We start from the raw sequence: 26008 nt of genomic DNA on the forward strand, positions 1-26008 counted from the left end.
TAAAATTATGTTACATAATGAACAAAATAAAACTGTAACGACACATTTAACTGTTTAAAAAACGTGTTTAGTAAATAAATGTTTTGTTAATAGTTTAGTTAACAAAGTTTAATGTTTAGTTATTGATCACTGAACGGCCAAAATCAAACATAAATAAATAAGTATTAATAATGATTCAATTCAATTCAATTTTATTTATATAGCGCCAAATCACAACAAAAGTCGCCTCGAGGCGCTTCATAGATACAGAGAAAAACCCAACAATCATATGACCCCCTATGAGCAACCTTTTTATACATTTGATGAGATAATGATATCTTATCAAATGTATAAAATATAACAGATGGACATAAAATGTGACGTTAATTGGTGTCTGGTGTTTCCGCCAGTTCCTTTCTGTGCCCCGCTCATGTATTGAGCCACATGCCTGTTCATCTTAGCCGATATGATGCCCGCCAGGAGCTTCCATGTGGTACTGAGGCAGGTTATTGGCTGGTAGTTGGATGGGACTGGTCCCTTCTGGGGATCCTCAGGGATCTTGTGCCTCTTTTATTAGCAGTTGGTTCCTTTGTGCAGTTAGCTTCTTCAGCTAGCAGGAGTGAATCATGTCGGGGGCCTGTCCGACTCTTCATACTGGAGACCCTTTCTGGGATGTCTGCCACTGTAATGGTTACTATAAACCCTGTTCAGGAAGGTTGCTGTGGTCTTAGATCTACTAATCGCTGAGGTCTCACTCAATGACTTCAACACACCAGTTGTTGGGCTTGGTACCACATCTCGGGTGGGGGTGATGATCTCCCTCCTGACCTGACATCCTGGCTCCCCCTTGCTGTAGCATTTGTGTTGTACCTCATCAATCTCCAGCTGTGATAGCAGTTGCTTCTTCCGAATGCTGGAACACTGAGTTACTAGTTCTTTCACCGTTGGTCTAGATGTTGGGCATCAAAAAGTCCAGAGGTCCCACATCCTCTTCATTTAACCCTTTCTGTTGGGGTTAATTGCATAGTGGCATTCCAACAGCGCCATGTTCTCATCCCATGTCCACGTCTGAGCTTCTTGTTCCACTAGCCCATTTCTCATCATTTCATCGTCTCATTTCAACAAATTTCATTTTTTAAGTTTTTTTAAACAATAAATTTAAGTTTAGAATTCAAAATTTCCTATTTGTGGATATAAAACTTTGGATTAATGTTCTGATTCTTTTCCCCTCAATTTTGTGCATGAATTTAAACATGCAAAGCATTAAGTGCAAAGAAATAGCATACTTACAATAGTGTGCTTGGATAATAGAGTAATAAGTATATAGGAAAGCATGAAATAAACAAATAAAGAGAGATATAAATGAGATGTAGACACAGAACCAGAATAATTTAAATACATTTTTAAAGAAATTGGAGCACATTTGTTACAACTGTGTCAAATGTTTTTATTTTAACAGGCTTGCAGGTAATAACTGTCTAGATAGATAGATGTAGATTTCCTTTTCTGAAGGTAAACTACATTTATGTTTATTTAACTGTGCAAGAAATATCATGAGACCTTTTTTTTTAACAAATGACTGACCCATAACAAGAAATGGCCAACATTTTCCAGGTATTCTTCCACATTTTTCATGGGCTACTCTTAGTTTGGGAACAACTGACCTTAAGTAAAGTGACACTACCGCCCTCTAGCGACAGTCTCATTAGTTGCACCAATCAGGGGCCACGACGATTCACCAATCCAAATGCAGCTATCGACATGGCAACATCGCCTCCTCCTATTGGCTCTCTTTCTCCTAACGTGTCATAAACAGGAAAGCTCCGGATGGTGATGATAATCCTGGATATAAACCGGAATATAATCGTATAATGAAGCCCTGAATGGTCGGAAACGTTTTTAAAAAGAAAAGGAAATAATGGAGGTGAGATTAAATTTAGTTTTTTTTCCGAGCTGGCTTTAAAAACTAGCCTGCGAGCTAACGCTAGCTAGCTGACACAGTCAAAAGTCCACTTAAGTGACAGAGAAATGAACACTTTACACTGAGTTTAAGTTAGCAAAGAAAACAGTCTGTCCTATGACATTTTTTAAGATACTTATTCACAATGTCTTCCTAACGGTTTAATGTGATATTGTCCTTTACGTTAGTTAAATAAGGTGTAAATAACAAAATCTATTGGCTGTCTCCCTTCAGCGGAACATTCAGAACCTTCCCATCGACATACAGACCAGCAAACTTTTAGGTAAGACAAAAACACGCACATTTAAAACAAGCACTTGCTTTTCTATGTGTTCCTCTGCAGCTGAGCTACAAGCAGCTAATACAGCCCTGTAGTCCTTTAGCCTGCTGGCTGAAACAGATGTTACAGACGTAAACTTGCTCTGTGTGGTTGCAGACTGGCTGGTGGATCGGAGGCACTGTAACCTGAAATGGCAAAGTGCAGTGAAGGTGATCAGGGAGAAGATCAATGCTGCCATCCAGGACATGCCGGAGAACGAGGAGATCAAGGCGCTCCTCTCCGGCTCTTGTAGGTCCCCTACAACTCAATACACCCACCCATCCTTCCACTTCTCTGAGAGATGAATCTATTATGGACCCAGCAGGCTATTTAGCACCATTTCTACTCTTCTCAGGGACTCCCCTTTCCAACCAGATATAGGTTTTGGGTTACTTTATAATCATCAATGCAGGCTTAAACCCCACTTCACAACTTTATTAATGTTTTTTTTTTCTTGTTGTTATCATTATTCTTATTTTAAGGTGGTGTTACAACCCTGCTAATGACTGCAACAAAGTGGAGACTAACATTGGAGTTTTTTAATGGTCTTATTTTAAAATACTGTCTAATCTAAGCTAATAATGGTAGTCAGGAGAGCATCACAGGGTTTAGCAATAAGTGCTGTCCCTCCCAAGCCAACCTCAGGCATGCTTTTGCACAACTTTTGGACAACTAGCAGTTAACCTCAGGCAACTCCCAAAGACTCTTGCACTGCTACTGCAACACCAGCAGGGGTTGCAGAGGAGCATGGCTTTGGTGTTTATTGTATTTTAAGCAGCTGTTAATATGCACTGCTTTTAAATCTTCATCTATTTCTGTGCTTTGTTTACTTTCACTGACAGACATTCACTACTTTCACTGCTTGAGGATCGTGGAGATCCTGAAGGGAACTGAGGCTTCCTCCAAGAACATCTTTGGCAGATACTCATCACAGAGGATGAAGGTGAGAGGATTCATACATGTCAATGTCACATGTTAAGGGGATTTTTTTTATTTGGGTTTTCTGCTGTAAAACTTTCTCCCTTGTGGTTTTGTTTTCATAGGACTGGCAGGAGATTGTGTCTCTTTATGAAGCAGATAATGTCTATTTGGGTAAGTGTGTTAGGAAAATAAGGGAAAGACATATCAATATGTCTTCTTTATAGTATAAAAACACCTGTGAACACAGCTACGTATCTTTGGCTCCTTTGAAAATAAATCTTAAAATATCTTTAATTCATATTTACTGACAGTATGGATGAGTTTTAAGTGTTTTTTGTCTTCTTAATGTGCAAATTTCCATCTCTCAGTGCTGCTATTTTTGTCCCATTTAAACATTTAGGTCGTGAAATGCGACTGTGTACAAACATGTGTTAATGCTTTATAGTTCAGCTAAGACTTTCATGCTGTTTAATATGCTTTAAACCAGTTAGCAATGAGATAATGTATCTGGTTAACCTAATTATTGTAGCTTATGCCTAAAAGAATGTCTTAAATATAGGGACCCCTGTACTTGGGTCCAGGTGGGAAATTGGTTTAGGCCCAGTTGGATGCTGACCTTGTAACATACTGGTGGAAAAGGCAAAGAAGACGAGTCTACTTGTTTACACAAAGTGCTTATGAGACCGTTTGTTGTCACTTTATGTCATATTGTCTATTTTTATTTTTTTAGCTTGTTTATTTTGTAGGGACAATAAACAAGGCATATATTTGACCTAAAAGCTCACTTTCATCTGTAGTTTTTAGACAGATGAACCGGATCAGTAAATATAAAAGCATTCTTTAGTGCAAATAAATTTCAACCATGTTAACCAAAGTTCATTTTCACACAGTTTGCTGTCTGCAGAACTGCGACTCTTTCAACCGCGTTTTCTGATGTTCTGTGGTCACAAATTTCACAACTCTGCTGCCTTAACAGAAAAACAGTTTAATCATCATTAATCATTGGGGACTAAAATGTAAAACTTTCCATGTACAGATTGCTTATATAGCAGCACGAAGCAAGTCCAAGAGAACTTCTTTAAATTCCAGAGCTCTATGTGCACCTTCTAATGATCAAGTTTCCCAAGTAGGACCTCGTGGATGTACAAAGTCTAACACGTGAATATCAAATACAGCTGATGTAGAGGAATATAGAAGTCACTTCACTATGGTTAGAAAACTTTAAATTAGCAGCTAAAACTGACATCTAGCAACATGAACCACCTTATATTTTGTCTTGGTGATTATTTTTAACTTTACTTTAAAAGAGTGTATTTTCACCATAGACTGTATGTAATTGGTGGCTGTAGCGGAGTCGCCCCCTGCTGGATGGAAAGAATGCAGCATTAAAGCACTTCCCATTGCTGTTTCAGATCTTGAAGCTATGCTGTATCTGTTATACAGTCTGTGGTTTTTGGTGTATTTTTCCAGCCCTTAAATTTAGTCTAAGATATGTTAAAGTTCCTGAAGTCTTGATTTAAGTCAAGATTTAACTTGCTTATACCTGTAGGCTCCCTCTTTTAAAGCAGGAAGGTTATAAGTGTTAATTTTGCTGCTGCATTTGTGTAGCTTAGGATATCGACCACAAAATCCAGCTGAAGAAACAAAATAATTGCATGTGCTGAATGATAAAAAATGTGTTTGTGTGTCCCAGTGGAGTTGGCCAGCTTGCTGAGCCGCAACGTGAGCTACGAAGGCCCGGCTCTGAGGAGGCAGCTGGCCAAAGCTCAGCAGCTGCAGCAGGAGCTGAGCAGGCGGGAGGTGGAGTGCCAGAGCTCAGCTGCAGACTTGAGGGAACGCTACTATGCTGCCTGCAAACAGTATGGCATCACAGTACGTGCAAGAACGTGCACACCTCTAGGAGAATATTCAGACACAAACACTCAGAGTTACGCATTTTATTAACTGATTGATGCGAATGTGAACAGAAAGCAGTAACCTTAGGCGGGGGCCTCACCCTGTAAGGCCATGAATGTAAGAACAAAGATTTTAAACTCAAATCTAAACTTCACAGGAAGCTGGTGGAAAAGCTTTAACAATCGTGTGCTATGTGAGGATTTCTGAGCCTTTGATTGACTTATTTGCTTCTTACAGGGTGAAAATGTTCCTCGAGAGCTTCAGGCTCTGGTGAAGGACTTGCCAGCGGTTCTTGACGAAGTCGGGAAGGATGCTGCGAGGCTCGAAGAGCAAATACAACTTTATGCTGCCTTTACAAACTTTGTCTGTGACTGGTGAGTAAGGGATACAGTAGAGATGCCATGTTATGGGGGAAAAAAAACATAATTTCTGTTATTTTGGGCAATATTGAAATCTTAAGTATTTAAAATTGGTTAGTTACAAACTTAACAAATGGTTAAAAACTTTTCACGGGGAATCTCCTTGAACTTTAAATGTCGTTCAAACTGAAAACAAGTTAATAATTGAGTTATAAAAGGTGGGCCATTCTGTGAAGAGTGAGCCAAAAACAGATGGGATGAGAGACAATCTGAGTTAAAAAGACAAAGCCGGCTGCAGGCAACTGTTAATGATCCTTCAAGTTTCATGATCCTAACTCGTTCAAGATAGACCAGGTTGTCCAAAGGCTCACTCATGAGTTAAAGCAGCTCCTTTGCTAATCAGAGGTAAAGTGGTTGACTCTTCCAGTCCACATGTTGATGTGTGCTTGGACCAAAAAAGCATGAAAGGCCTTTATAAATGCATCTGTGACTGGGCAACTGCAGCTTTCAGTGTAAAAACTTTGTGTTTTCATAATATTGGAAGCTAAATTATTTTCAGTTGTAACTGAAATCCAGTTTATCATCCAGACTTAAAATATTATGTTTTGTTTTGTCGCAGTTTCACTCAAATGTATATTTTTGCAGATACAGCTCAAACATCGGTGTATATCCATTAGAGCAGTTCACAAAAAACTAAGAAAGTAAACTTGAAAGAAACACTTTCTGTTCTGTTTAACTACATAAACCATAGATAATGTTTGTGCTGGGTCACATGAGCTCACATGTTGTCATTTGTAGGTCTGAGCCAGTACTCCCTATGCTGACATTTGCCCAAAAAAGAGGGAATGCAACATTTTATGAGTGGAGAACGGGGAAAGTCCCCACAGTTGTTGAAAGGCCAGTTGTGGGTGAATCACCACCTGATACCATCACAGAGGACACGGTTAGTTTTACTGCATGTGTATTCTTGTTGTTGTGCTCATATAATTAAAACTAGTAAGAACCATTCATTATTCTATCTTAATGCAGTTCACTATGTAAACTGGGCCATAATTGAAATTATCAGTAAATGCCTGCATGTTTCAAAGTGATTCCAAATGTCCACTCACAGCAGGAGTCCTTTCTTACCGCTGTTTTTGCTTCGTCTTCTAAAATCTGTTTTAGATCGACTGGGGCGACTTTGGCAAAGTATCAGATTCCCTGGGTGTGAGTTCAGGCATCACAGCCGAGGATGGAATAGACTGGGGAATCAGCCTGGAGCCGAACTCCAAGGTAGGGCGTCTGAACACGTCTGCGTTGCATCCTTTTCTCTAAAACAATGATATATGATATAGTGATTTTTTTTTAAAGGTACATCCTCATCTTAAACCAGCTGCAGTGCCTGAATTTTGCAGCAGAAATTCAGTGTGTGTGAAAACATGTTAGCAAGCTGATTAACACCAAATAGGTCACAAGTTAACATACAAATGGCCAAAAATAACTGGCTAAAACTACAAGGTAAATCGTACATATGAAGCCTGGTAAAATAATAACAACAATAATAATGAAAACTTTTTTTCATTGTGTAGGTTCCACTAAAGCAAAGTTGCTTGCTCGCTATTGTCCCCCTTATGTGCAGCAATTTGCAACATAATTTGTGCCATTACGGCATGCAACTCCAGCTCTTTGGCACAACCAATGGTGTGGAAAATTGCATCTCCACAGTCTATCAGTGCAGGGTCCTGCAAGTGAACAGAACCAGTAGAGAGGTTTGGGAGTGGGGTGGGGGGTTCAAGAAAATTAGAAAAAAATTGAAAATAAAAGACACTTTTTTTGTTTTTGTTTGAGTGACGCACTACCAGGTATATTTTTCCCTGCAGAGACACAATTAATTTCAGGAGACTGCAGTGAGTGACGTATACAATGTTGTGGTGATGTATTGTGTTGCAACATCGGTGTGTGTAGGAAGTGGCCATTGAGTCAAGCATAACCTCAGATTAATGGATAAATGGTCAAAATAGATATCTTACTGTATAGTTGCTTGGAATATACAGGCGCTATGAATGAATGGTCAAAAACATTGCACCATAAAATATTAAAAACGCTTTAATGGCATTTTTGTTAACTTTTAATAAAGTCAAATTAAATTTGGTTTGTTTTTTTGTTCTTTCATTATAATTGTTAATGCTTGATAATACATTTTGTTCTGTTTGGTGCAATCTCTCAGGTTCTGAAGGGAATATGCCAGAAAAAGTTTGAGAACTGCTGGATAAAGTAAAAGTATATGGTTACATGATTGCGGAACTACAGAATATATTGGGTGAAAATGTCTAAAAGTACTGTAGAGCTATGCCAGGCAGAAAAAGCTGTAATAAACCACAGTGTTGATTACTTTTTGGGAGAAGGTAGTCAGTTGAGTAATGGGAGGTAAAAGGCTGAACTATTCTCTCTCCGTCTCCCTCATCAGGACCCCGGGGCAGGCGGTATCGACTGGGGTGACAGCGCAGAAGCTCCCATTGAAATTGAAATTGTGGATGTGGGCACAGACTGTGAGAAACTTTTTTTTTTCCCCCTTCTAATCCTTTTTATGTTTGCAGCTGTCACATGCTCAGCTGCTGAAATGTCCATTTGCTAAAAAAGACTCATTTTATTTTGAAGGCCCTGAGGGAGTGGCGAGGGGTGAAGATGCTCTAACTATACTGGAAAACCCTCAGTCACGCAGCCGGTTCATTGACGAGTTGATGGAGGTAAAGACTACAGTCATTCGATCTCAAATTACTTCAAGAAGACCCACATATATTTGTATATAGCCTAATGATATAAAGCTATAGGCAGAACACACAAGTGGAGCATTAAGCAGCTTAGAGGGAGAGTGTGTTGTTAAAAACGTTTTGTTTTACTCCAAACACACCAGGTTTGCTGGTGTGTTTGGAGTGAATGATAGTGAAAAGCATTTAACAGCATCAGTTTTAACTTTCAGACAAAAACGTGTAAGGTAACAGTTCCACAGACTGACACGGAGGACATTTTGTAATTTTTTATTTTATTTGTATTTGTATGGTTTTAGTCTTTTGTTGTTGTTTATATTTATTGCAGTTTTTAAAAACTAAAATTTTGAAGGATAGAAGGAGTGACCTTTCAGTGACTAGCTAAGTGTTGCTCAGTTTTTTAGGTTGAACATTTGTATTTTAACTTAAGGTTGTGTGATGATTGTAAAATGTTCTGGACAAAATTATTGATGATGAAAATTTGTAAATATCATTTAGTCCCACAGGTCTCCTCACTAAGCCATTAAATCTATTTAAATTAAGGAAAAAGGTCTAATTGAACTGCTTAGTTTCAGATAGAAGTGCCGGGGAAATGCTTTTGGGGTTTTTTCTTGGCCACCCAAAAAGTTAGGAACACCCTGTTCCTGGAAGGTTAAAGCTTATGTCGTCTACAGGTTTTGTTGGAACACAACTGTGCGAGGGTCCACAAGCCAGTGTATGTGTAATGCTGGTCCCGAGCCCAGATAAATGGGAAGGGTTGTGTCAGAAAGAGCATCTGGCATAAAATCTTGGCCAAAATCAAACATGTGGATCATGAAGAATGAGATTTCCATACTGGATCAGTCAGAGCCCAGGTTAACGAAGACCACCTTCAGTGCTGAATGTTCGTCAGAGTGCTGGTGAAAGCTTTGCTACTGTTGGCGAATGCAAAGGAAGAGGAAAGGGGGAAGGCATGTTAGGAGGCAGCGAGAGAGAAGGAAAGGCAGGGAGTGTGGAGGGTGAGAGGAGGGACTGTAAATGTTGGGATGACGCAAGAAAAATCTTGATGTCTGAAACATGACTGTAGCCACCAAAGGTATTTCTGCCATTAGGCTACAAATAAAGTACGCCATAGTCTTATGACTTCACCATCACCTCCTGCATTCACTTTGATGACGACTTATCTGCAGTCTTATTTAGCCATTTGCCAGTAAGCATCTTCTCTAGTACACATAATATATTAACCAGTGAGCTATTTACATGTGTTTCATGTTGTGGAACAAAAGGTAAAATGTCCAAGGTTTGCGTTAACAGCCAAACTCAAGAGTTGACTCAGTTTTTAGCAGTCAATCCATGTAGTTGTGTGCACCATACTTATTATTTAATCCAAATCAAAACATTTTATTCCCAAGGCCATCAGAGCAGCACACATCTATCTGTACTTTTAATTAAGTGGGTACAGGGGGTGTCTGAAGCCTGCCTCATTTGATTTTTGTCTGGAGGCAGAGCACACTGCAAACAGGTTGCAGTAATTCACATGTTTTAGGTACTACTGAACATGAATAATAGTGCAGTAAAGTGTAATGTAGTATTCAAAGTATAACTTCAGATTTGAAGAATCTCCTTGTGTGTCTCTTCTCTGTAGCAGTGGCTAAGTAAGAATAAAGACACAGCTGCAGCTGAAAATTGCTGGTGTATGTAATTCAAATGCCTTTAAGAAGGTTATTTCAGATTGTAGAAACATACATATGTTGGCAGGTAAGCAATCCAGTCAGGACGAAGTAAACCAAGAAGAAAGAAAACAAGAAAGCTGAATAAAGTAGCTGCAGTGTGTTATCAAGGTGAAGGCTTTGAGACCACTAACAAGCAGCCTGACGTTCTTGTGAGCACAGCGGCTACATGTCATTATAAAGTTTTAGATAAGCTCAAAAGAGATGGCAACAAAGCTGCAAGAATGAAGTTAAAATGGTGAAAAAAGAACGCCAAGATTGAGGTCAAACAGTTTCTAGTTGTAGCACTGAATCAAGACGAATGCATAGCAACAGTGAAATGCAGAGGCGGCCACTTTATACTCCAGATGAAGTGAAAAGGATTGGAATTGGGTCATGGTTTCGGTGTTTGGTACTAGTCAGGAGTGTCTCTGCTGCATGGTTAAACAGCTGCTGGTGCGATAAGGAAGACCTCTGCACAGAGAGAACTGCAGAAATTCAGGAAAGAGGCAATAAAGGCAGATGGTGTGATTTCATAATCTTTTACGTGGATTAAATAGAAAAATCTGGTCCTGATAAATGTTTAGCTGATATGGTCTTATGCATTCAGACATAACAGAAGATTAGGATCTCAGTTTAACAATATTTCACCTGAAGGAATGCTCCCACTGTTGAGGTGCAATTGCATTTTTTACTGTGATATTTATATATAAGTGTTTGAATGCCAGATTTGGTTTTCTGTCACTAACGCATGACTCTGGCTTCATTTGTTGGTGCAGCTGGAGGTGTTCCTGACTCAGCGTCTGAGTGAGATGAGAGAAGAGGGCGATGTGGTAGCTATGAGCCAGTTCCAGCAGGCCCCCTCGGTCATCCAAGGCCAAACCTGCGAACACATCCAGGCGATGCTGTCTGAGGTGCAGGACCTTCTGGGGAGGCTCACCTCTCTCCGGATGCAGCACCTGTTCATGATTCACGCCTCTCCACGGTATGATGGTCGCCAGAATATCAGCATGATCACCACTGAGCTCTATTTCAGGAAACAATGTGAATACATAACCTTGTTGTAAAATAACACACATAAGATGAAGAACTATCATTTCAAACTTCTCTTTTAGCACTTTATTGTGACTTTTGTATATAATAGCTTAACAAGTTTATAGCTTAGAGCAAGGGTGGGGAACTCCAGGCCTTGAGGGCCGGTGTCCTGCAGGTTTTAGATCTCACCCTGCGTCACCACACCTGAATCAAATGATTAGTTCATTACCAGGCCTCTGGAGAACTTCAAGACATGTTGAGGAGGTCGTTTAACCATTTAAATCACCCGTGTTGGATCAAGGACACATCTAAACCCTGCAGGACGCCGGCCGTTGAGACCTGGAGTTCCCCATCCCTGTGCTTATTTCAGAAAGTGAAAGTTAGAATTTGTGCCACAAAATCTGGAGTTTCTGTACTCTTAAGGATCCCCTTTCTCCAATCAGACCCAGAAAAAACCTTTGCAGATAAACAATTGCAAGCCTGATATTACCTTGACATTCATGTCTGTGGTTAGTGTGATTAGCTCTGTGATTCATTTCTACCATAACTGGCTGTGATTTAAGAGACAGTTAACTTTTATTATTCTGTCTCTCTTCTGTAGAAGGGAAATTAAAGTATAGAATGCTTAATTAATTGCCTTGTAGCAGGTCCTTTTTTATGTAAAGTACACTGACAATACATTTTATTCTGTATAAATAATATAAGCTACTTTGAGCTGCTCACTTATTCACAGCGGGTAGCTCTGCATATTTGATTTGGCAGATTTTTACACCAGATGCCCTTCCTGACACAAACCCCTCTGTGACTCCTTGTGGGCTCAAACTGGGGCTCTTTTGCTTGTTAGGCAAATAAGTTAACCGCTACAATACAGAGCCACTTATTCAGTATAAATGACATAAATCATTTCTATCATGAGCATCAGTCTTTAAATAAAGTGGAAAAACCCCTTTGTATGCATCAGAAATGTTGCACCTTTTGTTCATTATTTTTAATGTGATGTGCGTGTTCAGGTATGTTGAGCGCGTGTCAGAGATGCTGAGACAGAAAATGAAGCAGGCTGACATTCTGGTGCTGAAAGGAGCCACAATGGCAGAGAAGAGGCAGGAAGCCCTGCAGGAGCAGTCCAGGCTGGAGCCTCGTGTTGACCTGCTGGCAGGATGCACCCGGGAACTCCAGAAGCTGGTACAGCATTATTTTTTGTATTTGTTTCTGTTGGCACGGTGGATAATTTACTAACTATGTCAAATGAGGAGGCTGCAGGAAGCAGAAAATACTGAAAACTGTCATTGTGAGATCTCTGTTTAAATATGAGCAGACACATAAAGGTATTCATATTCTATGTGACATGGAAACGGTACAAATTCTAAGTGTTACGCCGACAATGTTCTCAGAAGTAACTGATGATTGTTATGTTTGTTTTCACAGATCGAGGCAGACATTTCAAAGCGATACCACAACAGGCCTGTGAACCTGATGGGGGTTAATATTTAGTGAACTTCAGACAGTCACTGAAAATATTTTGTCATGATCTACAACAGAAATTAAAAAAGTGATATTTAATGTAAACTTTTGTTGGGGTTTTTTTTTTGTTCTTTGCGTTTTTGTATAACTGCTGTAGAGATAAAGAAACAAACAATGTTGAAAATACTAAAACGTGATAAAAATAACTTGTGTATTGTTAGGATTGGTTTAAAACCAGGGAATAAAACTGGATTTTAAGCAGGTTTCAAGTTTTGATGCCCCTGTATTAAAACAAAATATATTACTGTCCAAGAGTCCGGAGCCACCACTCATTTCTTTATATTTCGCTTCCAAGAAACCCGATTTTCTTGAAATTTTTCTAAAGTGGACCTCTGAAGTTTTTCTTTGGACATTGACTGCTTTTTCACTCATTTTCAGTCCAGTCCTTGTACCTAACCATTTTCAGAGGAATGCTTGAAAAATGCCAAAGACAACACTGATTTGCAGTTATAAACTGGTATATTTGCACCAACAAGGTGATTCTAAAAAAGCTATTGGCCAAAAAACAAACACACTGCGTAGCGTGCAGTGTGACCTTAAGAAATTTGAGGAAACTGGACAAGTTTGGGGCAAAAGGAGCGACAGACTTGAAAACATTTTTGAAAAACAGCAGATGAACAGTATCTGAAGGTCATGTCATTAAGAAATAGGAATAAATCCATCAAAGACCTGAGAGATGCATCTGGACCTTCAGCTGAGCCATGTACTATTCACTGAAGCCGCGTCGGAAATGATGAAAACTTTTCATGACCACTGGCTGAAGAACAAGATCTTCTTTGTCGCTGATGTTTGCCAGAATTTTCTGGTTTATTTTGTTTTTCCGTATGTGTGTTTTGTTTCTTTAGACTATGCATCCATAATATGAATGTCATACTTTGACTTCTATATGTTATTATGACTGCAAAGGAACCTTACAAACCTCTTTAAATATATTTATAATATAAATACATTTTCATTTTATTATCATTGAAAAGCATTGTCATTGCTTTCAAGACTCACTATAATTAAAAAACTAAATATTTGAAATTTAAAAGACTGGGTGAAGGTGATTAAATCACCCCCAACTCATCATTCTTGATTTACAAATTCTTGTAAATCAAGAATTTACAATATTTAAGTTGTAAATTTACAAGAAAACACTAAGAAAAAGGTCAAATTTATGTCAAAACTTAGCTAAATAAAAATGAATATTTTTACCTAAAAAAAAAGTCCTCATAAATATATGAGGGGAAAAACGGAAAATGAAAATTAGTCAATGACATTAGTCATAACAAATATGACTAAAATATGACTAATTCAGCTCAACATTACCACTTTGTTTAGCTGAAAAGTGCAGTAACCAACTGTAACAAAGTGATTCCCTCAATATTTCCAACAATATTACAGCAGAATAAAGGGCCGCTGTGTTTTATGAAAAGGACACTTTGGCTGTAAAGTTATTACTTAATATGCATGCAATGTGCTTTCCCGTTCTGCACTTTTTAGACTGTCCCAATGCAAAAAAGGGTCGGAAAAATACAAAGCATATGAATGATGACACAGTGTTACCACTAGTTCTTGTTTAACAGGCTAAAAAGGTTTCAGTAACAGCGTTGCACATATGCTGTGAGGCACAACCTGCTATGGACAATTACAAAATAAAAATAAAAATGGTTTAAAAGTTCCAAGAGAGGTCAATAAAATCAAAACAAAAACGTGGATTTATAACTTAACACTGATTTTTTTTCTGGGTTCTGGAGAGCTATTTTGTATTTAAAATTATATTTTGAAACCACTTTTCAACAACTAGGTTTACATTTAGTCTCAGGACAGATGTTTTTTAAAATATTTTGTGCATATTGTTTTCAAATTCATGGCTGGGCCAGAAAATGGCCTGCAATTGTAGAATGCACTGAATTTGTCCCCAGCTTGAACCTTGAAAAGTAAAGCTGCCGATAATTGACTCAAAAAACGAAAAAGAAAGGAAATCCAAGATTTCCTAAATGTTCCAATTATATTTTAAGTAAACTAACTTCCCCCTTTTCACGTAATTTTGCGTGTTTTTCCCGTAATATTTACTTTTATTTCTTGTAAATCAAAACATTACAAAATATTTTTTATTTCGAAATTTTACATGCATGTCCTCACCCTTGACCTTTTTTCATTATCATCATTATTATTATTATTATTATCTTTATTTTGCCGTCGTATACTTGTGGAAGATTACCAGCGGGGGAATTTTCAGTCGGCTGATGAAAGCTTGCTTGCCACTAGAATGTTCTACGCATGCTCTGTGTGAAAGCGTGTTTTGGTGTCAAGCGGCGCTGCTAGGCTAGCCGGGCTAGCTAGCAATTTTGCAAGTCATGGTGGGCCATTCAATGAGGAAAGGCTGGAGAGTGCTGTATCTGGCATCACTGTGGAACTTTTAATGAAAAAGGACTTGTTACTATTCTAAGCTGACTTTGAGGCATGAAGGCACACTTGCAAAATCTTCATGCGTAAGTATTGCAATCAAAAGGTTTTAAATTAAATAAGTAATACTGTGCGGCGAAACCGCATTGACTTACGGCGCAAGCTAACGTTAGCAGACACGTAAATTAATAAAAGTGATGTTTACGGGAGGGCAATGAACATAGTGGTGTATCTTGTTTACGTTACTTTTAAAACTAACTGAATTGTTTAGGTAGTTAGAAGAAAACTAGCTCATAAGGCTAGCACAGTGTACGTTTTGAGCTCCAATAGTAGTTGGGCATTTTCTGTCAACCCCGCCCTTGCCCTATTCTTATTGGTCGGGAGTAACTGGAGTCATGTGTCGTCGCTGCGCCCAAAGCATGTGGATGGCTGTACTTTCTGTCAATCACCTTTTCACCACTTGTTGCTAGGGAGATTGTTGATGCTAGCTACAGCGGAAGTAGGCAGTCCTAAAATTAAAATATAAACAGAGAAAGCTGTCATTTATTTAAGGGTAAGTGGATAAAACGCATCACAGCTACTTTGTCTTGTGTAATAAGGTAATGCGTAGTACCGATAGCCGGATTTTAAGAGACAGGGCAGCTAACAGCTAACGTCGTAAGGACGAAAGGAGGGAGGGACCGTGCCATCCACCTAACATTGGTGCGTATGCTAGCAGCCCAGCGAGCTTTCTGGACTCCCTCATTCACCTTCAGCAGCACCCACACGAAGTAGTTGTCCTGTCAAGGGTGGGGTGATGCCTGGAGCTCTCTCTTCACCATCTCTGGGCTGCTGAATGTCCAGCAATGAGGAGGCATTGCGCGTTGCGAACCGACATCACTTATTTAGTCTTTAGAGGATGGAGTGGTTGCAATGGGCTAGCAAGTCCTGTTTTCATTAACATGTGCCTAAAGCAAATGTAGGTAGGTAAGGCTTGGCGTGCTTCAGGGCTGAATGTATTGTAATGTTTAATTTTATTGCAAAAGAGCATTAACACATTTATTTCTCACTTTTGCCAGGAATGGGATGATGACACTCTTTTGAAGAGCAGAGCTTTGACTTTAAACTGGACTCTCTAAAAAAGTGAAAACCTCATCTTGGATCCTATACAGCTTTTTGACATAGATAATCCTGTTGACAACCCTCCCCTTTTGCTATATTTAACTGGTTTTTATGTTCATGTATCTATCTCAGTCTTTTAGTGGTAGTGGAGAACTATTGATCCAAGAAAGTTGGCCCCCTTTTTGTTTTTGTTTTTTACTTTCACCTTTTGTTCCTTTGTAAAGAAATGCTTTACCTGAAAAAGTACTTCACAGAGGGCCTGATTCAGTTCACCATCCTTCTGAGTCTCATTGGGGTGCGGGTGGACGTTGACACCTACCTAAACAATCAGCTGCCCCCACTGAGAGAGATCATCCTGGGGCCTAGCTCAGCCTACACCCAGACACAGTTTCACAACCTGCGCAACACGCTGGACGGCTATGGCATCCATCCAAAAAGTGTGGACCTCGATCGTTTCTTCACCACTAGACGACTGCTAAACCAGGTGCGCCAGCTGGATCGCCTCTTCGTGCCCAGTACAGAGCTCAACACCTGGCTAGTGCATCGTGACTCTGATACTGTGGTGTCCGCCAGCAGCCAGTCCAGCCCCACCATCACCCTGGACAATGGGGCCGGCCTAGAGGACGTTAACAACCCTGACGCTACCCCGGCCATGAGGGGAGGAAGTGGAGCGCCTGAATCCACATACAGTCTGAACACAGCGGACAGCAGCCTGGGAGCTGTGGCCCCCGAGGGCAACCAGGAGCACGGCAACAGGGATGGCAATGATGATCTCACAAAAGAGGTATGTTTCCACCAGGAGAGCATCAATCAAAATGTAGATGCTCTCCGTTTAGCAGAATTTATGGATTTGAGTTATGTTAAAAGAGAATTTTTTTCAACAAATGAGTAAATTTGTTTGTTACAGAAGCCAAAAATTAAACGCAGCATAAAGCAAAATAATTTAAATAATTACAGTAACTATGATACATATAGGCCATATAAAATCACATATATATATATATATGTGTGTGTGTGTGTGAATGTGTGTTTATGTTGTGAATGGCAGATTTAAGAGTAGTCTAGCCTAGCAAAGTAAAAAAAAAAATATAAAAAAAGAAAGAAGAGAGGAAAAAATGCTTTTTTTGTTACCTGAAAACATTGTATATATGTATTTATTAATAAATCCAGTATTTAGTATCCGTTTCCACTAAAAATAAATACAAAAGAGTTCATTCAACATAGCTTTACGGTGAGTAATAAAAACAGCCTCCACCCTAGGTCTTTTATCAGTGTGTGATATTTTTAGTCGAACCAGTTGAGTCACATTTAATACAGCTGTGGTTCTGGCCATATTTAACATTCTCCAACTTTGAAATGCATGGCGAGCAGCCCCCCCCCAAGTTTACTTCCTTACCTTAAAATGGAACGAAAGACATGATAACTATACAATCTTTTTGTTTGTTTCTTTTACGTTTAGTGTTTATGTGTTGTTATTTCTCACATTAACTATTATGTGAAGTATTCTCAACACACAATGGCCATATTGACACTGTGGAGATCGAGTTCACAGTCATTATTGGATTGCAATAAAGCAAGACTTCTTTCTGATCACATGATAACTACCGTGCCCAAGTGTTTATGTCACGGTTACATCATCTGATTTGTGTTATATCCACTCTCAGATGAAAACGGCCCATATAAAAGGTTTAATAAAAAGTGACGATTTATCATATATTAGGTCATATTTTTAGTTGTGCACATGCCAAATATGTTGATAGTCAGTATGTGGCTATTAAAGTACCTTTCCTCTCTATACAGGGCCATTTTTCAATGGTTGCTCTGTGTTTTTTCAGGACATTGACTTGATTGACATCCTATGGCGACAGGACATTGATCTTGGCGCAGGAAGAGAAGTTTTTAACTACAGCAACCGTCAGAAGGAAAACGAGGAGGAGAAGCCCAGCCCACAGGAGAACAAAGACAGGAATGAGGAACAAGAAAGCTGGAGAAATGGTGTGAACTTACAAGGGGCTCCACCAGTGGATGGAGAGACTGGAGAGAGCATTCCTGAGCAGGTTTGTTAACACCAAGCCTTTCATTATATGCTATTGTTTTTAGTCGGACGCCTGCCTTTTAAGACATAAAAAGGAAACTTAAAAATAGGAGCTGTACACTGGTGATAAAAAGGAAATTTTCTCTGCTCAGTATTAATTTTATAAATGTAGAGACTTTCCACTTAGTTTCTTTGCTGCATTTGACCAAGATGTTGCAAGTTTAAAAATTTGTGCTCAAAATCAAAATTGCTCCGCATGTATGTAATAGCATCATCTCGTTGTTGAGTCACACAAGCCGGTAATATAAAGCACATCAAGCCGTTGCAGTTAGATTAAGGTAGAAGTTCATTTCACAGAGACACACATGACTGTATTGCATTTATTTTAAGGCTTCCCATCCAAGAGAATTTTCCAGCGAACCAGAGGCAGTTCAGAATCACAAGATCATGTTACCCACCATAAAAGTACAACTGCATAGAGACGCATAGTGTCAAGCACAGGGTTTATACAAACCCATAACGAAATCAAAAGCAAAAGAAATTTGTGTTAAATATTGATTAGATACATTAGCTGGGGATTGACTTGACAAATACACAGAGTATTAACTAACTGCATTAATAGTCCAAGAAACAAATGAGAGATTACAGGAATTTGTCTGTTTAGGCCTTAAAATTTCAGCAGCTAGACTTAAAAGAAGGGGTTGGGGTTTGTTTGTTTTTAAACCAATTATGCCCAGATCGAGACGTATTTAGAAAAGTAAGTGCATTTCTGACTGTCTGTTTTTCCACATTACAAAGAAATGCTGCTGCAGTAAATCAAAGGAAACTGGCTGCATGGTAAAATTACAGAAAAAGTATTGACAGCTCGTTTCCTGGACTTTGTCCTGTAAAATAAAACAGAAGTTTTCTGTTAATTCACAGAAATCCCCCCCCTCTCCCCAACACACACACACACACACACACACACACACACACACACACACACACACACACACACACACACTTTTTCTGATATATAATGAAAGTAATAGTAAAACAAACCCAAAAAAACCCCACCTGTTGGGTTTATTTTTTGTTTTGTTTTTCTTTATCCGGTACTTTTTTGGCCTAGTATTGTATGCTATGGGTGATTTCTTTGTTAGGAAGAAGGTTGTAAAAATGACGATTACTCAGATCTCTGCCTCAGGTTAACAGTTCAGACTTTCATGAGGTTATCTTTCCTTAAAGAGAAAAATACAGTGAAAAGTCACAAATTTCTGCCTTAAAAAAAAAAAAAATAATAATAATTTAAACCCCCACATTGGGAGACATTTTTGGCCCTTGGGCCACATGTTGGACACCCCTGAGCTGGACTGTCGGAATGACTGATGCTTACAGCCTTAAACTGTTTGAGCTAATATGGGCAGGGTGTGAAAGCCCAAAGGAGACCCCTCAAAAAAGGAGGGTCTCAAGTCTGCTTCCAAGCAGAATCTGCTGGAGTTTGCTTGTGATGTGAAACAATCACAAGCACTGTTAAGAAAGCAATGTCTTGATTTCTATTGGCAAAGTTAGTGACTAAGAAGCCATGATCGGGTTTGAGTTGGTTGATTGGCTGCGTAAAAAAAATAAAACCGCTCACAAACTGACAAAATCATTTGCATAGTTTTTGGGCTATAAATCCAAAGTGTGATATCATTTAAAGACGGTAAAGGATGACCTCAATAATGTGCCCGGAAACCCCTCAGGTGAGTCAGTTGTTAACCTCAAGCACTGATTTACTGTTTAAACGTGCATGTAGCCTAATGTTAGCCACAATGGACCACTCTTAGATTAGGAGCTGTCCTGGCTGGGTGCACATGTTTTTGTAAAATGTATATTTTTGCTTTTAAACTTCGCTGTTGTATTTCTTTGTAATGTAAGTGTTGATTAGATTTTCTTCTCCTACCTGGAAGTAAAAAATTTATTAATTAATTAAGTAAAAAAAACATTTTTTGATTCCCCCCCAAAAAGCATATGTGTAAGTGAATTAAAAAGATGTAACAAAGAGTTAACAAATGACCTAAAACAGTGGTTTTCACACCTTTTTTTTCTGGCTTTTCAGAAGCCCCAGTAAAAACCCTTGTAAAAATAGCTGGTTAAAAATATTTGTATCTGATTTTTTTTTTTTTTTTTTTTTTTTTTTTTTTTAAATCGTCCTGGTGATTTTCCTCTGACGGGATGGCTGCAGCCACTTTAGTGAGCACCAGAGTTCTGAATATGCAGTAAAAAGCCGACCTTCAATTAACTAAGTTCTACTCCATATTTTTTTCCCTGGTTGTGTGCCCCACAGTTTAAGAATTGCTGACCTAAAATGGCAACTACTTGTCAACTAGGAATGTCTTTGGTGAGGGAAGCCCTGGTTTATACCCTGGATAATTATTCAAATTTAGGCAGCAATCCCCCATACCAATTCATATATATGAACTTCTTCATGTGTGTACAAAAAAAGCCATTTTGTCTGGACAAATAAAATATAAGAGCTTCTCTTGTGAAAACACTTTAAGATTATTACCTTTCTTTTTTTTTTTTTCTTCGGTGTTACCAGCTTCCAGCTCTCGGCACACAGACCTCACTGTCTCTACAAGAATGCTTGAGGCTATTGGAGGCCACATTCCCTTTTGGAGAAGAAACTGAGGTAACAAAGAAAAATCTGCTGTTGAAATTGTCATGGCCACATATTTTATTTTTTTGGTGGCATCGCTCCTTCCCCTCCCCCCCACATACATGTGTGGAAAGCCTAAGGCAGTGAGAGCAGCAGCAGAAACCACTAACTAGGGAACAGAACAGACCAGCCATCAGGAAAAGCAAATATGATATTGACAAGTGTGAGGAGTTGGGGTGGAGGAAGCAGTAATTCAAGGCAGGCTAGAGCAGCCTAAGCAGGATGCCTTGGATTTGACTGATGAGATACGATGCACTCCCCTTTTCTCAAAACTTGAGCAGTTCTTACTTTAGTGCAGCTGAAAGATAAATCAGACCTACAGTCTCATATTTTAAATTGGATAAATTGGCACAATAAGCTACATATAATGTAAAATCAAGTTATTTTTTAATTTATGTGATATTTTTAATCAGTTTCCAGCCCCGGTTGTCAGCCCAGAAATTGCCGTTTCCAATGAAGAAGTTCCTTCTACATCTCAGGGCCTCCCTCTGGTGCCACAGCTGCCCTCAGCAGAACCACAGTTAGACCTGGAGCAGCAGTGGCAAGACATCATGGCCATCATGGAGCTACAAGTAAGATGTTTTTGTTTTGTCCTCATGATTGCTTGTGAAGTATATTTTGTAACACCAGACACCTTCAGGTCTACATTAAATTCAAAATACTGAAATTATTTTAACATTGTTTTAAAATAATGCATTTTTCTCTTTAAACTCGTTTTTTAAAGGCAATGGAAGTGAACAACACTTCTCTCCACACCAATTCAAGCAGCGTAAGTGCCATAAGTGGGACAACTGAGTCAAGCACTGCGGGAAACTTTGAATTGTCTACTCGCTCGACACCAATAAACCAGGATGTCAGCCTTCATCAGGCTTCCCTCCCCAGCTGCAGCCAAGACTTCCCCCAGATTTTTAACCCTCAGCTGGACTCGGCAAGCATTGCCCCAAGAACCGCCACACTTAGACCCTCCTCCAGCAACTCCACTAACATCAACTCCACATTCGGAGCCACCAACCTAACTGGGATCTTTCTCCCGCCACACGTGAACAGTTCCAGTAACAACGTTACTTCCACCCCTGTCCTCCCCGATCCTTTCAGCACCCTGCTGGAGGAGTCGATGCTTGACGAAATCAGCCTGTTGGACCTCGCCATGGAGGAGGGCTTCAGTCAGGCCCAGGCGTCCCAGTTGGAGGATGAGCTTGACTCAGATTCTGGTCTTTCCCTGGACTCCAGCCACAGCCCGGCCTCCCCAAGCAGCTCAGAAACCTCCTGCTCATCTGCAGCTTCCTCCTCTTCAACGTCTGCCACTTTCTCGGAGGAAGGAGCTGTGGGCTACAGCACTGACTCTGAGGTGGCCACTGTAGAGACAGAGGAAGGAGCTGTTGGAGGTTACCAGCCTGAATATAGCAAGCTCTGCCGTATGAGCTATCAGGACCCCTCCCAGTTCCACACTCTCCCTCAACTTGACAGCATCAGCCATAATCATACCTACAACCTGCCGCTTTCCTCTGCCTTCTCTGAGCACCCAGAGCTCCCCATTTCGGTCGGGAAGAAGACTGTCCGTGACAAACAGAACTCAAAGCCTCAGCCTCCTCAGGACCTGCTCGACAAGCACTCAAGCCGCGACGAGCGCAGAGCCCGGGCCATGAAAATCCCCTTCTCCAACGAAAAGATCATCAACTTGCCTGTGGAAGAGTTCAACGAGCTGCTAGCCAAGCACCACCTGAGCGAAGCCCAGCTGGCCCTTATCCGTGACATCCGCAGGCGCGGGAAGAACAAGATGGCAGCCCAGAACTGCCGCAAACGCAAGCTGGACACCATCATAAAGCTGGAGCAGGGCGTCCAAGATCTGAGGCGCGACAAGGCCCGCCTGCTGAAGGAGAAGATGGAATTCATTCGCTCCATCCGGCAAATGAAGCAGAAGATGCAAAGCTTGTACCAAGAGGTGTTCACTCAGTTGCGGGACGAGGAGGGCCGGCCCTATCCTCCCAGCGAGTACTCGCTGCAGTACAGCGCCGACGGCAGCGTGCTCATCATGCCCCGCAGCGTGACGACCGCCGAGCAGAACCGAAAGCCAGAGAAAAAACAGAAGGACAAAAAGAAGTGAGGGAGCACAAACTGCTGTTTATTCTATAACTTTGCTAAGTCAGTAAGAAAGATTTCTGCAGACACGAGAGAGATGTCCTTATTTCCTTTAAGAAGATTGTGGTGAGTAGAAAAATGGCATTGTTGACTACTCTTCCTGCATTAGTTTCTCCCGTTTCATTCTGTTCCTACAATTTTTGTTCCTGGAAACAACTTTGACGCAGAAGTAGCTCTTCGTTCGAGTACTGAGATTTAATTATTTAGACGAGGAGAAGAGGGATATAAAAGGACATAAAACGAGCTATTAGGAAGAAGGAAAAAAAATTAGCTGCTCTTGATCCTTTTGCACCAAACCACTGAGGATGGAGGAGTTTCGCAGGGTGAAAGAAGGGACTGGGGGAGTACAAGAACACTGTCGAGGATGTTTGGAATACCTATGCACCGAAGGTTTTAAAGGACTATCAGATCACATCCCACCCTGGAGACTTTTGGTGATTTTCATAGTCACTGAGGCTTTTAAGTTGCAAAGAAATGCATCGATGGTTGTGAGTTTAGATACCAAAGGCCAAAAGGAAGTCCATTATTTTAGGATGCCAATTAACACCTATACTAACCAAAGGTTGTATTTGGTGCACATCACATGATCTGTATACATCTTAAATGCTCCAACACTGCACTCTAATTCTGTAGGTTCCAGTTTTCGAGTCAGGTGGCATCTAAGTTTAGAAGGCCATAAATAGATCGGGTTTGATGTGTGGAAGGTGGATGTTGAGATGAGAGGAGTGGGAGGCTGAGAGCATTCTTGCGCTGGTCACTGCTGAAAGAGGCCTGGAGGTGAAGTCTTTGAAGGGGAGCAGATTTAGGGAGGAGGCACGCTGCATTGCAAAATGTATCGACTTCCTTATAAATTATACATAGCACTGTAATTTGTCTTTAAAAGGCTTGGCTGTATGCATTTTGCCGTGTCTGTCGCTATTCCTTCGCTGCAGGATTAAATACGGGAGCTGCGTTTAGGAAGGCTCTTATTAACTGTTCATAATCTGTAGTATAAGCAAGGTTATAGGTCTAGCCACATCAGCTTTACATAGACGCCTACACCCTTTTTGTTGAATTCTAAATTCTGAGCCTGTAGTTAAAGGAAGAATTCAAGATAACGGTGATGGGCCAGGAGCTCCAGAGAGTAGTGCATTATTAAAACCAACTCCAGGCAGTCTTGAGTCAAAGTCATTCAGTTTTCTTGGATGCCCCATTTTTAGCATTAACAGAAGGCAGGCTCAGTTGACGCTGGGGTGTAGCAACTTCCTTTTCAAGTAACATACGCGCCAAATGTTAAATACAACAGTGTATTAGGGCCGGTTAAGGGCGAAAACAATTTAAAAAGCTTGGCGAAGCTGAGGTGAAGGCCTGAGACAAAAGAATAGAGATTTTTGTTGCTGTTGTTGTTGTTGTTTCTTTGTTTTCTCAGAATTGTTTTGCTTTAACCTCAAATTGAGGAGAAAAAACCTGTTTATTATTTCAAAACCAGAAACAAGAAACAAACTGGCAAATTTATGGGAAGAAGACCTGAAAAATTTAAGAGAAAAAGAATTAGGAGAATATTTACAGTCGAAAGAGATATTTTAGGAAAACAAAACAGGCAAATTCATGAGGAAAAAAATGGAAATTTACATTAAAACTGCAGAAAATTATCAAGAAAATGAAATGAAAATTCACAGTTTAAAAAAAAAAAGTAAAAAGTCTGTTGTAAAGAAAATTTATGAGAAAAAACAGGCAATTCACAAGAAAAAATGCAAATTTCATAGAAAACTAGTTGCAAATGAATGAGAAAAGAATATGTAAATTAACAAAGCAAAAAGGAAATTGTGGAAAAAGAAAAAGAAAAGATCAATTCAAAAACATAAAGCTGTAACAAGAAAACAGGTTGTTTTTTTTGGTTAGATAAGGTTGCTTGACTAAAAAAATGACCAAAAACAAAAAAACTACTTTGCGAGTTTCTATTCAGTTTCTACTCATATTTGCCAATTTTTTTTCTTGGAAATGTTTTAGAGTTCTCTATAATTGCAGTTTAAATCGAGTTGCCTGATTCTCCTCGCCCTGTAGATTTTGTTTTACTTTGAACGACCCTGGTACGGCGTTGCGACTGTACGAAAAACCACTTGAGGATTTTTTTTTTAAACTGCTGTAAAGCCAAAGTGTTGGCTTCAATCAAGTTTTTGTGTTTATAACAGAGCGAGCCACGCGACTGATAACGCAAAAGCAACTCGAATGTGTGAAATGACGACACGTGTCGTGGCCACTTTGATCTGAATGCCTTTATTTAACGTTTCCGTCACTTTTATGGGTTTTGAGAACCGAAGAGAGGAGGGATTTTAAAAAAATGTTCTCAAAGTAGAAGTGCTATTACTTGTCTATTTGAATGAAGTTTGTCAGTACATGTGTTATATCACCTTCTTAAAAAAATAAATAAAATAGGTCCGTTGTGTCAGCTGAGATAGGAGATAGGCTAGATCTTTTTCCAAGAGGCTGAACAGAACTCGCAACATTAAGATGATGTCCAAAAAAAACAGTTTTGAACGGAGAAGTGTCCTCATTAAATGTGATATTCAGGCATGAACCTCTGGTTAACATTCACTTCAGTGTAACACCAACTACTTAGTACTGCTACTACTTAGTGCACTTTTTTTGTCTGTCTTGTTCTGTAAATATTTTCATGTTTGTGTTTGTTATGATTTTATGTAGTCTGTTTAAAAACGTCTCCATTAACGGTCACACCCTCTGCTTTGAGTTTGGATGTAGTTCCCTCCGTTTTGAGGTATTTGCTGGCAATCAAGAATTGTTTTTATTGATTAATAAAGTGTTTTTATTTTCACCTGTGACTCTTGTGTTCTAGTTGTCCATGTTTCAGGCTTCCAGTCGGCGAAGGCACTAGATACCTTGACCATGAACAACCTGAAAAAGGTTTATTTTCAGCTTCCTTTTTTTCTATTATTTTTGGTTTCTTTTAGAGTAACTTTGCTTGATCCACAGCTCAAAATAACCCCTATTTATCTAATACTGACCAGCCCCTCAGGTCATCTCCTCCCTTTAAGCCACCTTTCTGCTGCTTGCAAACAAGGTTTGGATGTGGCGTGTTAAAACATCAATAATTCAGGGAACTCCCGCAGCTCTTCTGGAGGGAGATACCGAGGTGTTCTTGAGAGATATCATTCACCAGCGTGTCCTCCCTGTAGGGCATGCCTGAGACATCTCACCTGGGATGCATCCAAGAGGCATGGTCAGATACTCGAACCACTC

General features: G+C 39.8%; 2 protein-coding genes across 3 annotated transcripts; both read left to right on the forward strand.

Moving 5' to 3' along the window:
* Nucleotides 1-1742: 1742 nt before the first annotated feature.
* cdk5rap3 (CDK5 regulatory subunit associated protein 3) lies at nt 1743-12470 on the forward strand. Its single transcript, XM_085416992.1, has 14 exons — nt 1743-1903; nt 2174-2222; nt 2376-2507; nt 3101-3201; nt 3302-3350; nt 4873-5051; nt 5313-5449; nt 6233-6377; nt 6599-6706; nt 7881-7962; nt 8072-8160; nt 10649-10854; nt 11915-12086; nt 12330-12470. The coding sequence occupies exons 1-14, from the start codon at nt 1898-1900 to the stop codon at nt 12393-12395; spliced, it is 1521 nt and encodes a 506-aa protein (XP_085273118.1). The 5' UTR covers nt 1743-1897; the 3' UTR covers nt 12396-12470.
* Nucleotides 12471-14707: 2237 nt separating this feature from the next.
* On the forward strand, nt 14708-25590 carry nfe2l1b (nfe2 like bZIP transcription factor 1b). Of its 2 annotated transcripts, none has more exons than XM_085416993.1 (6): nt 14708-14902; nt 15875-16701; nt 17753-17974; nt 20516-20605; nt 21046-21204; nt 21357-25590. In XM_085416993.1, the coding sequence occupies exons 2-6, from the start codon at nt 16144-16146 to the stop codon at nt 22734-22736; spliced, it is 2409 nt and encodes an 802-aa protein (XP_085273119.1). In that variant the 5' UTR covers nt 14708-14902; nt 15875-16143; the 3' UTR covers nt 22737-25590. The 2 variants fall into 2 exon arrangements, with proteins under 2 accessions (XP_085273119.1, XP_085273120.1); XM_085416994.1 differs by lacking the exon at nt 14708-14902 and adding an exon at nt 15287-15778.
* Nucleotides 25591-26008: the final 418 nt, after the last annotated feature.

The sequence above is a fragment of the Rhamphochromis longiceps genome, linkage group LG8 (genome assembly GCF_057381845.1).
Source record: "Rhamphochromis longiceps isolate RC_006_pf linkage group LG8, R_longiceps_female_GT1.1, whole genome shotgun sequence".
Lineage (NCBI taxonomy): Eukaryota > Metazoa > Chordata > Actinopteri > Cichliformes > Cichlidae > Rhamphochromis > Rhamphochromis longiceps.

Bases quoted from the DNA above. Each gene is read 5' to 3' on its own strand.
- cdk5rap3 (XM_085416992.1), top strand. The intron at 2,223-2,375 runs GTAAGACAAAAA...GTGTGGTTGCAG, and splicing joins ACAGACCAGCAAACTTTTAG to ACTGGCTGGTGGATCGGAGG. The intron at 6,707-7,880 runs GTAGGGCGTCTG...CTCCCTCATCAG, and splicing joins GCCTGGAGCCGAACTCCAAG to GACCCCGGGGCAGGCGGTAT.
- nfe2l1b (XM_085416993.1), top strand. From the start codon at position 16,144: ATGCTTTACCTGAAAAAGTACTTCACAGAGGGCCTGATTCAGTTCACC. The intron at 20,606-21,045 runs GTAACAAAGAAA...ATTTTTAATCAG, and splicing joins CTTTTGGAGAAGAAACTGAG to TTTCCAGCCCCGGTTGTCAG. The intron at 21,205-21,356 runs GTAAGATGTTTT...CGTTTTTTAAAG, and splicing joins TGGCCATCATGGAGCTACAA to GCAATGGAAGTGAACAACAC.